Raw genomic sequence first — 22,619 nt, forward strand, 5'->3', positions numbered from 1 at the left:
CACACACACCATAAGTTAGTGCTGCTTATTCAGATACAATAACCATGTAAAAGAAGGTATTTTCCTCTTTTTTCACCCACTTATCCTTCCTCTCCCTCTCCACAATCTGTTCTTGACCGAGTCTCGGTGGCAAGCTTTTAAAATCTTGGAACCTGAACTGTCTGCAGACAAGACCTTTTTTTTTTTATATAAGAGAACACCACCCCCCCACACTCAACTCAGCCCACCCAATATGCATACAGCCATCACAGCTTGTTTGCTCATATTAGAAATGTGTGTTGCTTTCCAAACTATTCGTTTTTAGCATCCTCAATAATCTCAACATTAATCAAGAAGTAAAATGATATTGGAGTAATGCAACATAAGGGTTTCATAAGTTGTTACTGGTGTCTAATCAGTCAGGCATATCATCACACTATACAGTTTCTAACTGTTGTATTTTTCACCACACTGAACCCATACTTTCACTATGACTCAATAACAGCTCCCCAGCCTCTCATCAGCCTGTTCTGTGTCATGTTTGCATGGTGGTTCTCTAGTGAGCATATTACCACAAATATAATTTCTTTCCATGTTTACCATGTAAGTTGATGATCCATCCCTTGGCATGCTCTCACACCCTCTCCCCTGCTCCATTTGCCAGCAGGTCTGTAGCATGGACCACTATTGTTGTCCATCTGGCAGCACAGCCTAAGTGTTGTTTATGTAGTGATGCAGAAAGAAGACATGAAGCCTGATTATTGGTTAAATTACCTTGTTGTAATTTTTGGTAGGGGTGGACTGAAATCTGTTGAATCTGGGGGCAATTACATTGACTTTTACATGCACATACTATTCTGGTTCTCCATTCTTATTCAGAAAAAGATGATACACCGACTACTAACTGTTTACATGGAAACAAGTGAATAATCCACTAATATTTCTGTTTACATTCAGAAAAAGGCCTTTTTCAGAATATCCAACCGGAATAGGCTTTTAACATGACCTGTATCAAATTCAGAATATCTTCATATTCAGAATAATAGTGGAATTTTTGTGTACTTTTTAAGATTATTTTTTGGTGCTTTTCCCTATTTATTATAGTGACAGTGGATAGACATGAAAGGGGGAGATATGGGGGGATGACACGCAGAAATGGGCCACAGGTTGGATTCAAACCCGGGCCGCTGCAGGACTCAGCTAACATGGGGCGAAAAAAAGTTTTTGGAGCAGCCTCTAGCTCACTTAGCAAGAGTACTGGGTGAACCAGAGGCGGCCCTGAAAATGACTTTGGCTTTATACATTATGTATTCTGATGTGTTAGTCCATGTTGCAATACCTCTACATAAATGTAATCTACAATTTGGTCAAAAGCTTTTCCACTGTCTATGACAATTTATCTCTCACTTGTTTTCCTTTGTAGCACATCCCATAAGTTTGTCATAGTGAAATGCATCAGATGGCTACATAATGATCATATCCTTTATAATGACAGAAGAACTTGGAAAGGCTTTTGAGGCTGACTCAATGAATGTAACGTCAGTGTTTCAATGTGTGTGTTTTGAGTCGAGGCGACCTGTCGAACATTAGTCTCAACCCTGAATTGTCGGAAACGTATTCTGTAGAATAACAGTCAGATGCATATGTGGACCATCTGGAAGAGAAAACGCACTTGGCTATTGCCAATTGAACGTCTCTAGACATGGAATATACTTATTAGAAAGTAGTAATTTTGTTCCAAATTGAAAGTGCACATGTACTATTCTATACTCTACTGCTTGGAAAGTGGTTCTGCCATGGCTTTACAGTACATGCTGTGAGTGTGTTTGCCAAGCTAAAATGATATGAGCACTAGGCTAGGGATAGTCTTCAGACATACTCAGGGGCTTAGTGTTGGCAGAGCAACAGTGGCATTCCTTTAGAAGTGGTTAAAAGCCGAAACAGCAGTTTTTCACAGAAACTTGAAAAAGACACAAGTGTTTGGTTGACTTGAAAGCTTATAGCATAGCTTGTTCTGCTCTGTATGACTTGTAGCATAAACAGTGACATGGCGTAAGGCATGATGTACAAATTAACACAGTTTGAATTAAGGGGAAAGCAGTAATGGTATTTGCACAGATGTGTTTGAACTTTGAAATAAGGCATGTGTTTGTGGAGGTATGAGACTCACAACAAGGACTCAGGCTGGTGAAGTCAGACTGCCACAGACGTCACTGGGCAAAGCACCGTAGTTTGGCATGGTGGCAGTGCTTGTAATCCATGTAATGTGCAATGGTGACTTTTACAGTTAACTTTAATTTACCATTTGAAAGACGCCCCAACTTACCATTTGTAAGACGCCTCAGAGATGATTTGTGTGTTCTGATGCCAAAGTGCGTGGGTTGATGAAACCCTCCAATGTTGCTTCATCATTGTAAGTGATTACAACATAACAAAACAGAGCACATTCTTATCTTCAGTATGATGCATTTGTCCCCTTTAAAAATAAAGAAAATAACCACAAATTCCAATAATGACTACACTGATTTTGACCTGGACGCTGCCCCAAAAGCAAAGATGGTAAAAAATGAACCAACCTTAGACCCTTTCCCTTTGTGTCTGTGGGAGCTCTGACAGTTGTAAGCTTGGGTTCATCTGGCAAAAAAGGGAGGCTGAGACTTTGGGACCTCTCATTGATAGTGTCAATGACTCCATGGAAAAGGAAAGCGAAAACAATAAAAGGCTTGCCGCCAAAGTCGGCTGGCTCACACGAGCCAGAGAGGGAGAGAGTTTGTGTGTAGTGGTGTGACTGTGTGAATGCTTAATTAGTCCAACATGCGACTAATCCAGCTTCTCACAGTTCTGTGCCCGTGACTGACCGCACAGAGAACCTCGAAGTGACAAGGAGCAGGGGAGGTCACAGGATAGGGAGGGCGGAGAGGAAGCAAGGGGAGCTTGAGTGTGTCCACTTGTCTCACGCAATCTGGAATCACTACAGCACCTCGCATCATTCTGCTTTCATCCAGCTTGTCCCACGTCACCTTGTAAGAATGCAATCTATCCACCAACTTGGAAGTGGAGTAGTGTGATAATTTGATGCTGATAAAAATCTGGTGTCATGACAGTAGAGGACATAATGGTGGGATTTGCTTTCAAAGTGAAAATGTTTATGGGACCACAGCCGAAGAACCGAATCTTCCTGTCAATCACAGTAAAATGCTGATTCTCTGGGGACCTCCAGAAAGGCTTGAAGAGAAGATGAATTTTTCATGAAGATTTTCCATCACATTATGTAAAATTTCATAGTTTGCACTGCCATAGCACAGCTCTGTGCTTATTGTAACTGTCCTTTATTCTTTGTGTGTTTGGGGTTTGATGGATTATACATAAATCATTTTTCACATTGACACAAGACAAGACACACAATAGACATACGTGTTGTAATCATGTCGCCTGGCTTCTCCTTAAATGTTTGTTCTTAGACCGTTCGCCGGATTAAATATGAGCTAAAACTAAAAATGTGGTGAGAAACAAGTCCCAAAAATGTCCTAGACATTCCAGAGCTGCAGCTCCGAAGTCTGCTTTCCGCGGGTCTGCCGTCAGTTACAGTGGATCTCTGCCATGGAATTCTTTGCTCTCTTAAATTAAACCCTCCGCCAAGCCCAGCTGGTTCACAAAGTAGAAAGAAGGGGAGAGGGGGAGGAAAAGAGAGGAGATGGAAATGAGCAACATTTGGCTTCCTCTGGTTGCTGCTATTAACACCTCACATCTTGTTGGTGCAACCCCTTATACAACTTTTTAAGAATAGAGTGAGAGAAAAGGATGGAGAAACAGGAGTAAGGTACAGATACTGAGAGCCTAAGACAATGTTTTGATTGTCTCTTGTATTCTTCTAATTCTGAAACAGAGGATTACCTTACCTAACCCCAATGGAGCATGAGCTAGACATTTCAGTTTTGAGATCGAAACCAAATATTTCTGTTCACACTGGCCCACATCCACCACTTGTGTGAGTTTGAGAACATGACTGGTGATTGAAAGAACTGGCCATGCTGTCTGGCCCCATTTATTCTAGTGTCAGGCTTCAGTTTAAATGCCAGTGCACATGACAGGGTACAGCATGAGGCAATAAATATGGCAGCCTGTCCCTCATCACATGTTCATTCCTCTGAAAACCAGACTCCTTTGTTGTCAGAGAAGGTCTAGACTTGCATTTACTTGTGTACCCTCACTGAGATCATTCTTAAATCAGCCACCACAAAGTAATCACCACTGTTGGGCGGTACTCAATTATTCACTGCCACAACATCCCAGATTTCACCTCAACAACCTGCAGGTGCAGTGGTCTTTACTGAATGGAAACTGGCTAGTAAACAATGTGTCTGTCACACTTTCTTTCAGAAATCTAAATGGAGGAAACTATGGTTCATTGCAGGACTGCATCAGTTACCTTTCAAATTTATTGGCCACCAGTCCTCCCTCCTGTGTAGTATTGGGTTTCAGCCTTTTCCCTCTTGTACACTGAGTATTGACCCTTTGTAGGGTTTCTTTGTCCAAGGTCCGACGGCAGTTGGGGTTTCAAGTGGTCTCTTGTAAGCCACTACATTAGTGAACTGAAATCCTTCAGCTTGTCAGCAATCAACTAAACACTGAGAGCAGCACAAAACAAAAGTGATTATTTGATTTCAGGGTCATGGTGCAGACTTTCCATGTGTGTGGTTCATGACAACAAACAACATTTGTGTAGTCTTCCAAGAATATGTGAGCTAAGACAGGACTATTTTTCTGAGCTGACGTGCTGCAACAATAGTAGTCCAACAAAAACTTGCTTGTTTGAGCTGACAGGATGGTGTAAATATGGCTAAACTTAGACATTTTATACAAAACCCTCCAAAATATACAATCAGTGGATGGATGCCAACAGACAATGGTCCAGATTTTTTTTGTGTCGTCTCACTTTGACCTTGAAAATACACAACCTCCAATGTAGTATTTTTTTTTTACTTGAGATTGTTAGTTTGTCAGTATTTAGTGATGTTAGAACTATATACCGTAAAGTTTCTTTTCCTTTCCTTCATGTCTAAACCTTGTGTCTGCCCATGGCCTGCACTCACGGTCATACACACAAACACAAACCCTCTCAGGCTGACTCGTGCGTGTCTGTGTCTTGATCTCAATTCAAAGAGTTAAGCTTAACGTGGCAGGTGCATGTCGACCCTGAGCACAACTGCCAAAGCCAGGTTGGGTTATGCACATGTGAGCACAGGTGGACCAGATGATAGATGAATAAGATAAAAAGTCTCCACAGCCTTACCTGTCTTTACTCTTTATTCATCTTCCTCCTTCACTGACACACATAATCTCTGTTGCAGACTGTGCCAGGATTTCCCCCAGAGTACTGCAAGCTTGGTGGCCCACCGGGCCTAAGTCTCTGGGAGTGTTTTTTAAACTACAGTTAACATTGGAGCGGCTCGGTTGTGAACTTAGACATGGTCTTTTTTTCCAATCTCCAACTAGCTTTTAGCACTGACTTAATGTAGGGCCCTATGAAATCCGTGTTAAGCTTTTTTAAATTCTCAATTTTGCAATTCCATTTATGATATTGTTTTCATCAAAATTATGAAGCCCTGCCTTAATGCTGCAATCAGTCTGTGACTGGCCAGAGCTGGGCCTTTGTTGAAAAAATAAATAAATGAAATAAAACTGCCTGTTTTCCAGAACTCACAGTAACAAACACACTTCAGATGGTCAATGAGACATCATGTAATCTGGAGGCTAGACCAGACAGTACAGTTAAAAAAAACAAAAAAAACATTTCAAGCCAGACACTTATTTTAAAGGTTTTATGTATCAACAGTGTACTGATCTTGTTTTTGTTTCCTGTCATTTCTTTAACATTTTTATGGTATGTGGAGCTCACTGATAAAAATTAGACAAATGAGACAGATTCCTTGTGTCAACACAAGAGACACTGGAAAAGGGAAAGCCCTAGATTAGTCCGATTTATATAAGAAATGATCACTGTTGTTATTACTTCGAGGTGTGTCTGGGGATGGTTGAGCAATCGAAGATAATCAAGCTGAAAGCTTTGAAGGAGATGGATTATTGCAAAGACGCTTAGTTTAGCGTCTGGGCTTGCATTGCATACTCAGCCTGTTTATCAAGCCCTTGGAAAAGCCAGTGCCCACATTTGTTTTGACTAGGTCATGAAACTCCACACATGCATCTTTCTCTCTGTCTCCCCCAGCACATTCCTCCTCCTCTTCATCAGTATCATTACTTTCAACCTGCAGATTTCTGGACTCTCAGTCTCCAGTCAGATCTGTTCATTCCCACATTCTTGTTCAGCTTGTTTCCCAAGCTTAGTTGCTCTCACTCCAGATTTTTGGCTTATGAGTATTGATGAAAACAAGTTCCTTGGTGGACTAGCTTGCTGGCAGCATTCACATTACTTCTTGTTCTAAGAGAAGTTGTTACGCCAACATGTTTATCTCTGATTGGGGAACTTGTTCAACTGACAGCTTCTTTTAATACAACTCATTTGCCGTATCATATGCTAGAATCATGGGCTGCTGTTCTAAAAGCATGGAGTACCATATGTAATGTAAGAAAATAGAAATATATCACTTTGACAGATATCTGGAGAAGTTAAGTTTAATTTACTAAATATAGATTTAAATAATATTTAGCTTTTACCCACTTTTCCATATACTGTATATACATTGAAAAATTACAGATGATTTTTTAGTATTCTTTAGGTTTTTGGGATGTATGACATACCAAAGGTAAACAATGTTAGGTAGAGTTTTAAGTTCATTTTTCATTCTGTATGTATAATGTTATTGGCTGTCCAGTGGGTTCCACTTTCCCATATGGGCTCCCACTTTCAATCTCTTTTAATCCATGAGCAGGTGATGAGAAACCCAAGTTGGGAGATGACTTCATTCTTGTGTCAAGTCAGGCCAAAATCTTTAGCGGCCCATAGATTAGTTTTGGGCTTTTGGTCTCGGAAAGAACATACTGCTCCCTCCAGTGTTTAGAATACAGCATAACCAGATGGTCAACCATTTTTGATGTTTTGTCAATCATGTTTCTTAGTCATTGGGGTTCAACTTTTTCCACAATTCCCAAGGTGTAGTCCATGTTTCTTGAAACAATCAAACTTAATTAAGCACACATGATATTGTGTCATATATAATGTCCTCTGTTTTTTAAAATGTACAGTATATATTACTTGCGGGTCCCAGAAAATGTTTTGCTGAAAGATTTGAGTAGTGGGTTATTTTTATTGAAGAGCTATTACTGCTCAATAAATCAATAGTAAGTTATTATAACCATAGTGAAGAAAACTGCTTATTTTCTTTGACTCCCCTTGCCCTCATCTACAGTTTGTAGTAGCCTAAAGTCATTCTCACTCTACTTTCTCTATACTGCCTGTCTGTCATTTTCATCCAGGTTATGGCAATCTAGGCCTAGGAGCTGGAGGCTATGGAGGAGGTGAGTGCCTGTAGCTTGAAATTAATTAACTGGACTGGCAGTGTGTGTTTGAGCATAAGTGTAACATTAATGCTGCTTTACCACTGCATGGTTTGGGACTGCAATACTCACTCTTTTTTGGTTTGCCATTAGCAAAAGTTGTGGATAGTACCTGGTACTTTTTTTGATACCACTTTGGTCCTTGACCTCCTTGCCCCCCAAGGTTCCAAGTGAGCTGAGCCAATACTAAAAGATGGAGTTAAAACACTGCAGACCACTGATTGGTTGGAAAGGATTGATGTAAAAATGAAAACTAAATCAGTTAATGCACAGGCAATTAAGTCATATTGTGTAGTTGTTGTATGTAAATAAAAATCTCGTAGTTTTTTACTGAGACAAAACTGAGTAAAAATGTGGTCAATTTCTTTGACAACCAAGAGGTGTTGAGACACTGTAAACAAAGTGGTGGGAGGGCTAATGTTATGGTAAGGCTAACTCCTTATTAGCTGTTGCTACGTAGCAATTTCCTCATTAATGTACAGTCTTTAGCAAAAAAAATAAAGAAATGGTGAGCCCTGTTTGCAGTGGGAAACAAAATAGAGAAAGGACCTTGTGTCAAAAGTTACTAGAGCCAAACCATGTAGTGGAAATAAGGAATTAGTTTAGGTAAGAAAATTCTTCTTATAACAAAATACATTTTTAACCTCACTCACCTTTGCACTTTTGTTTCATTTAGGTGGTTACGGTGGAGGCACTGGGGGCTTTTTCCCAGGAGCTGGACAGAAAGCTGCTAAAAGAGGTACAGCAGATGTAAGAAAATGTATGGGGAGAAATGTAACATTAGTTTTATGAAAGATAACTGATGGCCCCAGTTAAATGGTGTCATGAGTTGAATCAGTGGTGTATTTTCATTTCATTCATTTATCTTATACCTGAACCCATGATGACTTACTTTTCCTTCCAAAGATATATCAGTCAGATGGGCAAACTTAATTAGACCTCATTATAGAAGAACTACATTTAGCATCTCCTACTCTATGGCCCCGATCAGACAGAGTGCTTTTTAGCAGCCTGGGGCGGCTATTTGGAATTTTTTTCAATGAGAGTGCAGATTCTGTCTGATCAGGGCGTCATTAAGTTTCAGTGTGCAATGCAGTGCACCTCACATTTGCAACCTGCAAACATGCTCTGTCTGACAGGGGTCTATGGCAGTCACCTGGTGTACTCATCTACTTCTGGTGAAATTGACTTTTGAGTGTTTACACTTTTTCCAAATAGAAATGTTGCTTTATCTGATCGTATCAAATGTAATATTTCAAAAACTATGATTTTGAAGATAGTAATTACACAGCAAAAATCAGACAGGTTGGTGCATTTCTTATTATGTTTGTGTCTTGCTTATTGTGTTTATTGATGCTTCCATTGAACACAACAATAAGTAAAGACAACTTTTTCCTTGACTTTTAAACAAACATTTCTTCAAAAACTATTGTCATTGCATGAGGCTTACTGACTCCGGTGGAAACTGCAGGTCATCAGATAGAGTGATGTAATATTGGTTGTTAGAACAACACACTGATCCTGTTCCCCTTGCTTGTTTGTTGTTGTTTGTTTTGATGACTGCACTCAGTGATATTACATGGTTATCCACTCTTTTTCAACTTTTCAGTAATAACGCCTCAAATTCCAAGTTTGGTTCTCATATTCCCTTTTCCACTTATTGACTTGTGGTGAAAGATCCCTGTCAGGCTGGAATGGAAATGGTGTGCTAATTTTTAGAACCAGAAAGATTAGCTCTTCTTAATGGTAAGCATACTTCTGTGCGGTTTATTGCAAACTCCAGCACATGAAGGTTCAAATTGAGGCATGAGTTATCAGTTACTATATTGTAAACATTAACTGCAATACTACTACTTTCACGATTGTTTCAGTTAAAGTATGGTGGTCATCTATCCTCCTGCCTGTTTAAGGAGGTTATCAACTGGAGAAATATTCAGCTTGGTTAATGCTTGGTTCACATTGTCCCACATTAAAATCAATCAACATTTAAAATAACACAATTGTTCTGATCAGGTTCCTTGAGGGTTATTTCCTAAGTCTCTCATAGTGATTAATACTGCTGGAATTCTGGTTGTCCTAATCACAGGTGCAGGAGGCCATCTGCTACCACATGGAGGTAAGCTGATTCTTGGCCTGATGACAGACTACTGTACAAACTTGAACTGTGCTGTATGAACTTTGATAGATATGCATGCTTGTATGTTATGAGCCAAAATGAACGTTTTGCATGAATTGTACCTCAGCATGAAAAGCACTTTTTGGCAAACACATGTACATTTTTATGGTGTACCTGCAAACCTTGGACTGGACTTCAGCGGAGCCCAGCGTGACCTTAAAGTCTGTGCCGTGTATGTGCACATGATTTGCTAGAAATTAGGCAGGCTGATTAAGCATGGACTCTGGAGGGGCTAATCATGACCAGGACTGCACTATGGCAAAAAGCCTACTCTTAAGTATTGGTTGGCAGGGACAAAACTGCAGTCCAGAGAATCAGTCCGTGTTCTTTTCATGAGACTCAAAATAACAATTAATTCCCCAGAAAGAGCACAGATAAAACAAAAGCATTCCCTTGCCAAACGTTTTCTTCACCAAATCTCCCAGGCCACATACTTACATGCAGTGCGCAATGTCTGTCCGACAAAGTATGTTTAAGATTCAAAAATGTAAAAAAAAAAAAAAAGTAGTTTAAACAAACAAAGCAATGTGTTTTATCCTGCTGCCAAGCTCCCTTGCAAATAAACCTGACGGCTCATTTCCTGCCCGAGGGGATAGCCAGAGAAATGAGGCATTTCATGAGGCAAGGTAAATGCCATGCATGCTGGCTGCCTCTCCTGATTTGATTAAAACACAGCCATGTTGCTTTTGATCATGAGATGATGACAGACTTGTGGAGCCAGATTAGCTGCTTTCAATACCAATGGTCAGTCTATGGGTCTGACTCCCTGCTGAAGAGGTCAATTCTAGCACAAGCCACACACCTGCTCATCACTCCTTTTCAGTAGCACAGGGCCCTCTAGCGTTACAACAATAGAATACTCATGTTGGAAGGTTTGCATTACTGTGATGTTCACAAATGTGTTAATGACTCTAAGCTAAAACCGGACATTTTATAATTATATTTAGTATTTATCTTTGTGCACTTTGTACTTAAATAGGGACTGGAGGAACAGGAACTGGAGCCGCAGTGCCTGCTGGAGGCAAGACGCACACAACAGATCATTCTGCCCTTTTTTTTTGTTTGTTTTTTTTTGCGCTATTTATGTTTGTTTCTCATACTGTGATTTCTGCCTCCTGAGGACTTGCAACACTGTTCCCATTCTCTTTAACAATTTTACTTTAATGCTTTAGGAATAGTACAACATTTCATAAATTTCGAATTGGCTCCTCATCAGGTACAGTGGAATTGATTTTTTTTTGGCGAAGAGACACTTTGGCTTCCAAACATTTTTCCAATGTCATAAATTAAAGATTTTAGAGAGACCGGCTAACAGTGTTGAGAGTCCTTGGGAGACAGTAATTACTATTATTTGGACTCAGCGCTTGACAAAAAATATTTGTGAATTGTTTTCACACTGTATATCTGTTTAATATGCCAAGTAACATTCACCTTCTCTTTTTAGTACCTGTTATTCCTCAGACTGGCCTTCCAGGAGGGGGTGGTGCTGGTGCTGGAAAGAAAGCTGCCAAAGTGCCAGGTTTTGTAGACTCAACAATAAACTCCAGAGGCTGAAAGCACATGAAGCATGCAGCTTAGTAGGCAGCAGAGCCACATCAAATTCATTCTTTCACGGCAGATGTTTGGTGTGCTTGGAATTCTTTTTTTTTAAATGATGAAAGTTATTGGCAAATTAATTATGTTTATTGCACTTTAAATACAGCGGAGATATCCCTATATGATTTACAGAGCAAGGAAAAATAGAACAAAAGCAACATAGATAGATAAAGGGGTACATACAATAACTAGGATTTTGAAATGCAATGACTATTCTTATACGTTTTCCCTTAATGTTCTTTAAGTATAAGAACATAATCTCTTTGTGGGCTAGCAGGAGGCTGTGGAAACATTTGGCTAGTTTAATAATTCAGCATGCAATAATACGATCGTTTTTATATAGGAGATTTAACTGATAAATATATGAAATAAACAGCTTCTGCCTGGCTTTGCTGCATCTTGTTTGGCTCTTTTTGTGGTAGTGTTGTTTCAAAGATTGAAAGATATATTGACATATAATTTTTCTGTCTGTTGTTGTCAGACAACAGTTGTTGTCTGTCTGTCCTGAAAAAAGCATATTATTGCTGCTAATGCATGCCAGATTCCTCAGATTTTTGAATGCCTATGCAGAAGTGCAGTACTATTCTCTCTTTGGCTGTGGCAGGTGTGGGTGTGCCTGGAGGTGGACTGGTGCCAGGACAAGGTTTGTCTCTTTCATTGATTAATATCAGCGATACTCTCAACAATACTACATACCATGTATTATATATATATATATATATATATATATATATATATATATATATATATATATATATATATATATATATATAGATAGATAGATAGATAGATAGATAGTGTTTTTACTATGTGAACGGTTTTGAAAACAAGTAGTGTTTTTTGTTGTTTATGGCTCTTTCAGGGTTTGGTGGACGTGGAGTTCTGCCTGGGGTGGCCACAGGCACCGACCTTAATCCCAAATCAAGTAAGGTTTAGTTTTTTACTCACAAGTGTTGACTGATTTTGAATTTCTTTCATTGCCATTGAATGTCGGATTTACTTTTTATTTTTGATCACTATTTTTACTGCCTTTTTTAAACAAAATACAAACATGGCAAAGGCAGCAGTACACAATAAATGCAGTACTTCAATAGACAAAACAAATAGATCTTCAATTTAACACATGAAAAAACTAAATAAATGAATGATTTTAAAATATGAAGAATCATAATAAAAATAATAATGAATTGAGTTAAAATAACCGTAGTTTTCAAAGAACATCATATATCCAAAAATGTTATTGGTCTGTATGCAATTTGTCCAAAGAGTAATGCTGCCGGACCACAATTGTATGGGGTCTATTTAGTTTCAAGGCCAGTGTTCAGTTCAATGTGTTTTACTCCTGAAAGTCTGTCTGTTATTTCTAGTATATTTCTTATATTTTTGGTTTGTGTATGAGTACGCACGTGTGTATGTCCTTAGTAACTTTCTTTTTGTAACAGAGTCATTTCTAAAAAAAGTTCATATATCTATCTATCTACATTCAAAAAATAATCTTCATCAATCATTATCTAAGTGACTGACTGGATTATTCGATTTTTCTATTGCAGTTGGAGGGGGGGGGCAAGGAGGTCAAGGACCAGGTAACTTTATTTCTGCATGGTCTTATTGGAAACAAGTGCATTTGTATTTTTGTCAGTTCCATTGGTATTAGCCGATGAGGATTTAAATGTATTTCTTCTGTTCCAGGAGGCCGTGGGTATGGTGGGCCAATGCAGCCAGGAGTCTTCCACGGATACCCCCTCAAATCACCCAAAGTGCAAGGTGTGATCACAATTATAAAGTATAACTGTCTTATTCAGAAGTTGCATTCTTTTGATCAAATTACGTGATATGTTCACAACGACTATTTGAAATTTGTCTATGTTACCTTTGTCTTACTTATGGCCTGATAACTGGGACTTCTATGGGTACCGCCCTAAGGTTTTCTATGGTGGAGTTGTTCCTGGTTGATTTAAAAGAGGGCAATTTGTTTTTGCTTCTTTTGAGTTTGTTCAACTTCCTGATGGCCCCAAAAGAAGAACCCCACAGCAATGCTACTGTGCTCCTAGTCTCGCAGTGGATGAGACAAAACCAAACGCTGCTACTAAACTTAGTTGCAAAAGAGGAAGCTAGCTCACTCACCCATGACAATCAAGGTGCTGCAAAATCCTGTTGATGAAAGGATAAAAGGTTTATAAAATCGAATTAAAAAAAAAAAAATCTACTTAAGGGCTCTTTGCACGTAATGTAACGTATTGTATTGCTATACCTTATAGAATTAGGTGAATTATGATTTTTATTTTCTTACTATTCTGTTTATCTTTATCATTTTATATTATCCTCACGTAATCACATCTGTTTGCTCACTGAAATGGCGGTTCTGCCTTTAAGATACTATTCTAGGTTCTTTTCTGTCAATTATTGTCTATATTTGATGGTTCAAAGGAGATAAAGATGGTAAAAATTAAAACAAGAGAGTATCCACACATTTGACCAATGATCTTTAGCCATACTCAAACCAGAATAAAGTTTTTTTAGGGTACATGTGATATGTTTTAGATGGCTTACTTTTTTTTAGACCTCAAATGAAACTGGTATGCTGTACATTTGTATATAAGAATAACCATGTAAACTTGGCTTGCTGAACCTGAAGCTCCGCACATTCGTGCACATGCAGCAGCACTGTAGAGAGGAAGTAAATCAACGATCCTGCTATGGTACAGGCCAACCATAATTAAGTGAACTAATGAATGAATATGTGAGAAACTTTCTTTATCCACCCGGAACACATAATCCTAAAATGCTTCAAATGTGCTCTTACTAAACGCACTGAAAAGCACAAATATGCTGTAGCAATAATCTACATGGCTAAAATCTTAACCTTTACGGGTCACACGTATGTTTTCAATGCTTAAATGTAGATGTGAACAACTGTTTAATGTAATTTAAAGAAATATGATTTTTCTTTAAGTAATCTAGTCAATTTGTTGCATTTAAAGGAACCACACTGCATTTAAAAGAATGAGCAAAGTCACAAATTATTTCTTTTAGATATGTTATTTAAGTACTTTGTTGCATATGATCATGTAGGCGCACAATCAGTCTGGCTCCTCATTCTCCCAAATATTTTTGTTCTCTTTAGGTGGCTATGGAGCAAAACCCGGAGGTGGCAAACTACCTTTTGGTAAAAATATTTTTTTTGTACAGTTTGGTAAATATTGGGTATAACTGTGGCACCAGTCCAATGAATAATGTGTGTCACATTACAATGTTTCAGGTTACGGCTATGGTAATGGTGGCGCTGGCTCAAGGCCTGGGTATCCTGCAGGAACTGGTGTGTATTTTTATTTGGTGTTAATTGATATGGAGTAGCAAGGTACAAAACACCAAACAATGCCTAATATATTTTCTTCTTCCTGCAGGAGTTGGGCCCGGTGGCATCTCACCTGCTCAGGCTAAAGCTGCCAAATATGGTAGCCTAGCACATTCATTACCTGGACAATGCTTTTCTATCAAGAAGTAACGTGATGCAAGTACATAACATCTTTGTGTTTTACTAAAGTCTGTGATCTCTCTGCTCTAGGACTGGGTGGTGCTGGTGCTGGTGGTGTTGCTGGCACTGGTGGATTGTATCCGGGGCAGATGCCAGGAGGTACAATATGTTTTTAACAAAACTAAAAGTCTATAGCAATGTTGGCAGTCTGATGACTGAAAAGTTAATTCCACACCAGAAACAATGAACAAATGAATGAATAATGCATTGAATATGTAAGAGACCTTCTGGATCCACCAGAAATACAGCAATTTTAGCTGAAAGCATAATTCTGCTGTAGCAATGAATTCCCTTGCTTAAATCTGAACTTTTACTAGACTCACTATTTACTTTAAATGTTAAATGTAATTTCTTTTTTATTTCTGCAGGAGTGGGGTCCGGTGTCATCTCCCCTGCTCAGGCAAAAGCTGCTAAATATGGTAGCCTACCACGTTTATAACCTGGACAATATTTTTTGATCAGGAAGAATATGATACAAGTTGTGTAACATCAGTACATAACATATTTGTGTCTTACTAAAGTCTGTCATCTCTCTGCTCTAGGATTAGGTGGTGTTGGTGGTGTTGCTGGCACCGGTGGACTGTATCCAGGGCAGGTGCCAGGAGGTATGTTTTTAGCAAGATTAAAAGTTTGTCGCCATGTTAGCAGTCTCATGATTGAAAAGTTAATTCCACACCAGAAAATAGAATTGCTGGATCGGGGACATCTTTGTCTATATTTGATAGTTAAAAGGAGATAAAGATGGTAAAAATTGAAAGAGAGAGAGTGAACTCACATTTGGCCACAGTCTTCAGCCATACTCATAGCAAGGTTTACAGCGCGCATGTGACATGCTTTTGATGTCCATACATTATTTTTTATTTTCCAACATCTGAATAATCCGGGTATGCTAATGGGGAAAGCATACAGGGTATGCAAAAACAAAATGTGCAAGTTTAGCAGCACTGCAGACAGGAGGCAAATGAATGACCCTGCCTCACTGTGGTCTAGAGATTTTGTTTTGGTATAGACCAACCATGATTAGTTGAACGGATTAATGAATACTACAAACCCGATTCCAAAAAAGTTGGGACACTGTACCCATTGTGAATAAAAACAGAATGCAATGTTGTGGAAGTTTCAAACTTCAATATTTTATTCAGAATACAACATGGATCACATATATCAAATGTTGAAACTGAGAAAATGTATAATTTTAAGGGAAAAATAAGTTGACTTCAAATTTCATGGCATCAACAGATCTCAAAACAGTTGGGACAAGGCCATGATTACCACTATGTGGCATCCCCTCTTCTTTTTATAACAGTCTGCTAATGTCTGGAGACTGAGGAGACAAGTTGCTCAAGTTTAGGAATAGGAAAGTTGTCCCATTCTTCTCTAATACAGGTGTCTAGTTGCTCAACTGTCACAGGTCTTCTTTGTCGCATCTTCCTCTTTTTGATGCGCCAAATGTTTTCTATGGCTGAAAGATCTGGACTGCAGGCGGGCCATTTCTGTACCTTCTTCTACTCAGCCATGATGTTGTAATTGATGCAGTATGTGGTCTGGCATTGTCATGTTGGAAAATGTAAGGTCTTCCCTGAAAGAGACGAGATCTGGATGGAAGCATAGACTGTTCTAGAACTTGGAAGCACTGATGGTGCCTTTCCAGATGTGTAAGCTGCCCATGCTACATGCACTCATGCAACACCATACCAGCAGAGAGACAGGCTTCTGAACTGAGCGCTGAACTTGGGTTGTCCTTGTCCTCTTTAGTCCAGATGACATGGTGTCCCAGTTTTCCAAATCAAACAGTCCATTTTAAATTAGCCTTGGCCTAGAGAAAACACCTGCACTTCTGAAAGCAGTTTAGATATGGCTTCTTTTTTTACCTCTAGAGTTTGGCACTGTGGATTGTGTTCACCGACAAGGTTTTCTGGAAGTATTCCTGAGCCAATGTTTTGATTTCCATTACAGTAGCATTCTTGTATGTGATGTAGTGCCGTCTAAGGGCCCGAAGATCAAAGGCATTCAGTGTGGTTTTCCGGCCTTGACCCTTATGCACAGATATTATGATATTATGCACTGTAGATGATGATAACTTCCATCTCATTGCAATTTTTCTCTGAGAAACTCCTTTCTGATATTACTACACTATTTTTCACAGCAGCGTTGGGGAATTGGTGATCCTCTGCCCATCTTGACTTCTGAGAGACACTGGCATTCTGCGAGGCTCTTTTTATACCCAGTCATGTTGCCAGTTGACCTAATGAGTTGCAAATTGGTCCTCCAGCTGTTCCTTATATGTAATTTTAACTTTTCCCGCCTCTTATTGCTACCTGTCCCAACTTTTTTGGAATGTGTAGCTCTCATGAAATCCAAAATGAACCAACATTTGGCAAGACATTTCAAAATGTCTCACTTTCAACATTTGATATGTTATCTATATTCTATTGTGAATAAAATATAAGTTTATGAGATTTGTAAATTATTCCATTCATTTTTTACTCACAATATTTACAGTGTCCCAACTTTTTTGGAATCGGGTTTGTGCAATGAATATGTAAGAGACTTTCTGGATCCACCAGAAATACAAAATACCAAAAATATGCAGCAATCTTAGCATAATTCTTCTGCAGCAATGAATACCTTGACTTAAATATGAACTTTTACTGGACTCACCATGCTCTTCAATGGTTAAATGTATTTTCTTTTTCTGCAGGAGTGGGGCAAGGCGGCATCTCACCTGCTCAGGCTAAAGCTGCTAAATATGGTAGCTTGGACAATTCTTTTCTATCAGGAAGAACATGAAAGAAGTTGTGTAACATCAGTACAGAACATTTTTGTATCTTACTAAAGTCTGTGCCCTCTGATCCAGGTGTTGGAGGGGTTGGCGGTGTTGCTGGCACTGGTGGACTGTATCCAGGGCAGGTGCCTGGAGGTACGTTATCTAGCAAAACTTAAAGTCTATAGCCCTGTTAACACCATTATGATGATTATTATAAAGTTATTTCCACACCAGAAACAGAATTGTTGGATGGTAAAAAACTTTGCCTATGGTTTAGAGGAGATAATGATGGTCAAAAAAGGAACGAGGGAGTGGCCACACATTTGACCAGAGTCTTCAACCATACTCAACACAGAATTCTTTTTTTTTTTACATGTAATATGTTGTAGATGTCTTACATTATTTTTATATGTAGACATCTGAAAAATCTGGCCATGCTGTACACAGGTGTTGGTGGATATGGCGGTGCTGGAGGTGTTGGTGGTGTTGGTGGCACTGGTGGACAGTATCCAGGGCTGGTGCCAGGAGGTATAATATCTAGCAAAAAAAAGAAAGAACAAAACGTATATATTTTGCTTTTTGTAAAACTGTTATTATATGCTTCTCTATCTTTGAATATTTTACAGCAGGATATGGAGCTGGGTCAAAGGCTGCTAAATATGGTTAGAACCTTATTGTTTTTTTGTATCATGGAAGCATATTTAAAATCGTCTCGGCACACATATGTTTTCATTATCTCATCCTGTTATCAGCTGAAAAGCATGTATCCTTAGTACTTAATAGTAAGAACCTCTTAATTTATATTGACATGTAGGGGTACCAGGAAGGGTAGGAGGCAAAGATGGGAAAAGTACTCCCTTCCCGCAATTAAATAGAAGTACAGATTTCTTTACTCAAGTAAAAGTAACAAATTACCAGCTTGGAAAATTACTTAAAGTATAAAAGTAAAAGTTGCCTATTGACACATGTTACTAGAGTGAAAGCTGAGAAACTACAGTGGACATGAAAAAAAGACTCTTGATATTCCATTGCCTACATCTTAAATGGATGTGTGCCAATAGGCCTAAACGTCACATATTGTATATGATTATTGTGACAGAGACTTGGACTCCAAGTTAATACGATTCTGACTTAGTAGCAAGATATGAATGCAATTGTGATTCTGTGAGAATTCAAAGATCCAGTTTATCTTTTTTTAATCTTCCCCTTAACATTTAAAGGAATTTTCATGTATGTGTGTGTGCTCAAATATAACTGTTGGTGTTAAAAATGATATTTGTGTTCAAATGTAATGTAAAATTTAAAAGTTGCTGCTGAAAAAAACAACGTAAAGGAAAAATATCAGAAAACTCTACTTAAGCACGGTAACGAAATAGTTGTACCTCGTTACTTCCCATATCTGCCAGGAGGGGTACCGGGAGGAGTACCAGGAGGAGTAACAGGGGGGGTCCCACAAGGGGTACCAGGAGGGGTACCAGGAGGTGCACCAGTTGTTGGTGGATATTCACCTGCAGCCAAAGCTGCTAAATATGGTATGGTGTATAAATGGCTTTATAATTTGAACTTTTTTAGACTTAACATTATGTTGGACTATGACCTCTAAATTTTTTACTTATGTCATCCAAAGTACAACATACTTATTCAATGTAGAGTAAGTATCAGCTATAATTATGTTTTGTCTTGCAGCAATTTTAGCTGAAAGCATAATTCTGCTCAAGCAATGAATTCCTTGGCTTAAATCTGAACTTCTACTGGACTCACTTTGAACTTCAATGGTTAAATGTATTTTGTTTTTGGTTGGGTCTGGCAGCATCTCACCTGCTCAGAAAAAAGCTGCTAAATATGGTGGCCTAACACATTCATGACCTGGCCATTACTTTTTTATCAGCAAGAACATGATACAAGTTGTGTAACATTAGTACAGAACATATGTGTGTCTTACTAAAGTCTGTCATCTCTCTGCTCTAGGATTGGGTGGTGTTGGTGGTGTTGGTGGCACCGGTGGACTGTATCCAGGGCAGGTGCCAGGAGGTAAAATATCTAGCAAAAATGAAAAACACAAAAAAACGTATATAACCATGTTAGTGACCTCATAACTAAAATGTTCATTGCATTAATTTTTGTAAAAAAAATGTTATAATATGTTTCTGTATCTTTGAATATTTTACAGGAGGACATGGAGCTGGTTCCAAGGCTGCTAAATATGGTTAGAAACTAAATGTTTTTGTATCATGGAAGCATATTTAATCCTATTGTCACACATTTTTTCATTCATTTATTCACTCATCCTGTAGCTGAAAAGCATATATCTTGAGTACTTAATATTACCTTAAGTTTAGTAAGAACCGCTTTATTTATATTGACTTGGAGGGGTACCAGGAGGAGTTCCAGGGGGTGTACCAGGAGGGGTACCAGGAGGTGTACCAGGAGGGGTACCAGGAGGTGCACCAGTGGTTGGTGGATATTCACCTGCAGCCAAGGCCGCTAAATATGGTAAATATGGTGTATAAATGGCTTTATGATATGTACTTTTTTTACATTATGTTGTTCTATGACCTCTAAAATGTGTACTTATGTTTTCCCAAGTACAACATACTTACTTTATCTAGAGTAAGTATTACCTATAATTATGTTTTGTCTTGTCCTCCCTTGACCATGTTCAGTGAAGGATTAGGGTGGACAGGGGGACTGGGAGGTACTTGGGGACAATTAGGGACATGAGGACACGGAGGACTGGGCGGTACAGGAGGACATTTAGGGACAGGAACGAGTATAAAATTCTGCCGCTGCCAAAGCTGCAACACTTTGTAAGGGACTTTTATTGACAACTAAGGATAAAATCCAATTAAGATCAGAAACACCTTTTTTTTACTTCACTCAACCCTCTCTTGCAAAAGAGATTTTGATCTCAATGAAATCACCTGATTAATTAAAGACTATAAACAAACTATGCATACTACGTAGATGGAGATCTTGTTTTCATACAGCCAATCAAATATATTAATTTTAAACCATTTTCACAAAACAGTAGTCTTGGCAATATTTTTGACTGCAGAAAGGATGGCAGCACGGTCAGCTTTCATGTAGTAAATTACAGAATGGCTGACTTTGTGGACTCATCAAATGTTTATTTAATACATGCTACTTAAATGAAAACTGAATTAATTGTGATGTGATTTGTAATTTATCTAAACTATACAATGCACCTGCAGTATCTCAACAACACTAGGTTCTGTCCGATCTCTACAAAAGCATTTTGTTCCTATTTTCTCATAATAATTTCCAGAAAATTCATTTAAATGTACTAAATATAACCATGCAGCTAGATTTATATGATTTATTCACACATGGGTTTACTGGCTCTCAAGTACAGTGAGCACGTCAGAAACCATGGCATTGTTTTTGACGGATCTTAACTTTGAGAATCACATCACCAGTATCCCCAAAAGAGCATTTTATCACTTAAAGCAAAACTATGCAACTTTTCCCTCTTCGGTCCTCCTACAGGTTATTACATTGGAACTACAATGTTACAGTTACAACAAACTGACTCTGATTAACTGGTGCATGCATTCATCTCACGCAGGTTAGACTACTGTAAATCTTAATTTGTAATATTAACCGAACAGTCAGTAGAAGACCTTCAACTTATTCCAAATGCAGCAGCCATATTCCTGACATGGACCCTACACATAAATTTGAACACATTACTGCGGTACTCAAATCGACTTCCCGGTACAAAACAGAATCTCTTTCAAAATCCTGCCAAGGCGCCTGGGTAGCATTATATAGAGGTTTACTCCTCAAACCAGCACTTGCTGCATGTCATTTCCCCCCACTCTCCCTTTCATGTCTTCAGCTGTCCTATAAAATATAAAGGCCAATGCGTGCGTGCATGTGGCGTGCGTCGCAATGCTCAAACGAGGCCCCCTGGTACCATTGTATTTAAGTATTATTTTTAAGTGAGTGTGCATGAATAACTTTTGCATTAAAGGTCCAGGTGGTGCAGGAGGTGGTGTAGGTGGAGGAGGAGTACCTGGAAGAGTCCCATTTTTCCCAGGATATGGATGTAAGCATGCCCTCACAGACCTTTGATCATGAGTACATGATCATGAGTAATACAAATGATGTTACTTTAGCAAAAGTCTAAGATCACTTTTTAATCTACCCTCTTCCCGGTATGTTGTGTTTCAGCTTTGGCGGCTGGTGTTAAACCTCCTAAATATGGTGAGACTGTGATCTTTAATGGTTACCATGTCATAAGATGTGGCCTGACTTATTATTCATATTTAATGCTGATCTACTCACTGAGTTTTATGTACAACACAATATTACATGTAACAGTGTTACAATCACTAATTTTTGAAAATTGCGCCTTAAATGGGTTAATGCATTTAATTTGGTTTACTAAAATGGTAATAGCAGCTTACAAATATATTCTTTCAACTGTAATCGTTTTATTTGTGACAGTGTAAGAGAGATTAGTTATTTATTTACTCTCCAACAGGAGTCCCAGGAACAGGCCTAGGAGGAGGCGGAGTTCCAGGGGGAGCAGGACAGGTACTTCCTGGTGGTGCCGGCTATGGTGGTAAGTTGGTTTCATTTTAAAATCTGTGTAGTTTTATTCAGTGAAAGAGCCTTCTCCCAATATTATGTTGCCTCTTGACAGGTTATGGAGCTGGTGCTGGAGTGAAACCTCCAAAATATGGTAAGATCTTTTTTTTAAGTAGTGATTTTGTGATTATTTCTTGACTAATCTCAGGCATCTTTATGCTTACTGAACCTTAGATCACATGTTAATGAGATTAAGATACTTACGTGGTAGATTTGATTAATTGAAGGAAAATATAAATGCTTAGCATCACTGGTTAGAGTGCATGTGTTAATGCAGTAATTTGGGTGTTTTAGTTGGACAAGGCCGAGTGCAGGATATGGTCTGGGATTGGTACAGGAGTACATGGTGTAGTACTGTAGTCACTTCCCGTCTCGATTTTTGCAACTCTCTCCTCTTCGGTCTCGCTCACAAATCCCTCCACAAACTTCAATTGGTC

At 38.7% G+C, this 22,619-nt stretch overlaps 1 protein-coding gene across 3 annotated transcripts in view; it reads left to right on the plus strand.

The window, feature by feature from the left end:
* elna (elastin a) overlaps positions 1 to 22,619 on the plus strand; it is a 54,596-nt gene that overhangs the window by 16,616 nt on the left and 15,361 nt on the right. Inside the window, exons 6-31 of one of the 3 annotated variants that reach the window (XM_034864244.1) lie at positions 7,414 to 7,455; positions 8,171 to 8,233; positions 9,581 to 9,610; positions 10,650 to 10,691; positions 11,115 to 11,189; positions 11,871 to 11,909; positions 12,129 to 12,191; positions 12,817 to 12,849; positions 12,956 to 13,030; positions 14,391 to 14,432; positions 14,526 to 14,582; positions 14,671 to 14,721; positions 14,832 to 14,855; positions 15,350 to 15,406; positions 17,503 to 17,553; positions 17,659 to 17,721; positions 18,016 to 18,096; positions 18,195 to 18,230; positions 18,975 to 19,100; positions 19,537 to 19,599; positions 19,739 to 19,774; positions 19,939 to 20,061; positions 21,563 to 21,637; positions 21,763 to 21,795; positions 22,076 to 22,156; positions 22,238 to 22,276. In XM_034864244.1, the coding sequence (XP_034720135.1) occupies positions 7,414 to 7,455; positions 8,171 to 8,233; positions 9,581 to 9,610; positions 10,650 to 10,691; positions 11,115 to 11,189; positions 11,871 to 11,909; positions 12,129 to 12,191; positions 12,817 to 12,849; positions 12,956 to 13,030; positions 14,391 to 14,432; positions 14,526 to 14,582; positions 14,671 to 14,721; positions 14,832 to 14,855; positions 15,350 to 15,406; positions 17,503 to 17,553; positions 17,659 to 17,721; positions 18,016 to 18,096; positions 18,195 to 18,230; positions 18,975 to 19,100; positions 19,537 to 19,599; positions 19,739 to 19,774; positions 19,939 to 20,061; positions 21,563 to 21,637; positions 21,763 to 21,795; positions 22,076 to 22,156; positions 22,238 to 22,276 (1,500 nt within the window). The remainder of the gene's footprint in view (positions 1 to 7,413; positions 7,456 to 8,170; positions 8,234 to 9,580; positions 9,611 to 10,649; positions 10,692 to 11,114; positions 11,190 to 11,870; positions 11,910 to 12,128; positions 12,192 to 12,816; positions 12,850 to 12,955; positions 13,031 to 14,390; positions 14,433 to 14,525; positions 14,583 to 14,670; positions 14,722 to 14,831; positions 14,856 to 15,349; positions 15,407 to 17,502; positions 17,554 to 17,658; positions 17,722 to 18,015; positions 18,097 to 18,194; positions 18,231 to 18,974; positions 19,101 to 19,536; positions 19,600 to 19,738; positions 19,775 to 19,938; positions 20,062 to 21,562; positions 21,638 to 21,762; positions 21,796 to 22,075; positions 22,157 to 22,237; positions 22,277 to 22,619) is intronic. The other 2 variants (XM_034864254.1, XM_034864263.1) reach the window with 2 other exon arrangements.

Source organism: Etheostoma cragini, chromosome 3, assembly GCF_013103735.1.
Source record: "Etheostoma cragini isolate CJK2018 chromosome 3, CSU_Ecrag_1.0, whole genome shotgun sequence".
Lineage (NCBI taxonomy): Eukaryota > Metazoa > Chordata > Actinopteri > Perciformes > Percidae > Etheostoma > Etheostoma cragini.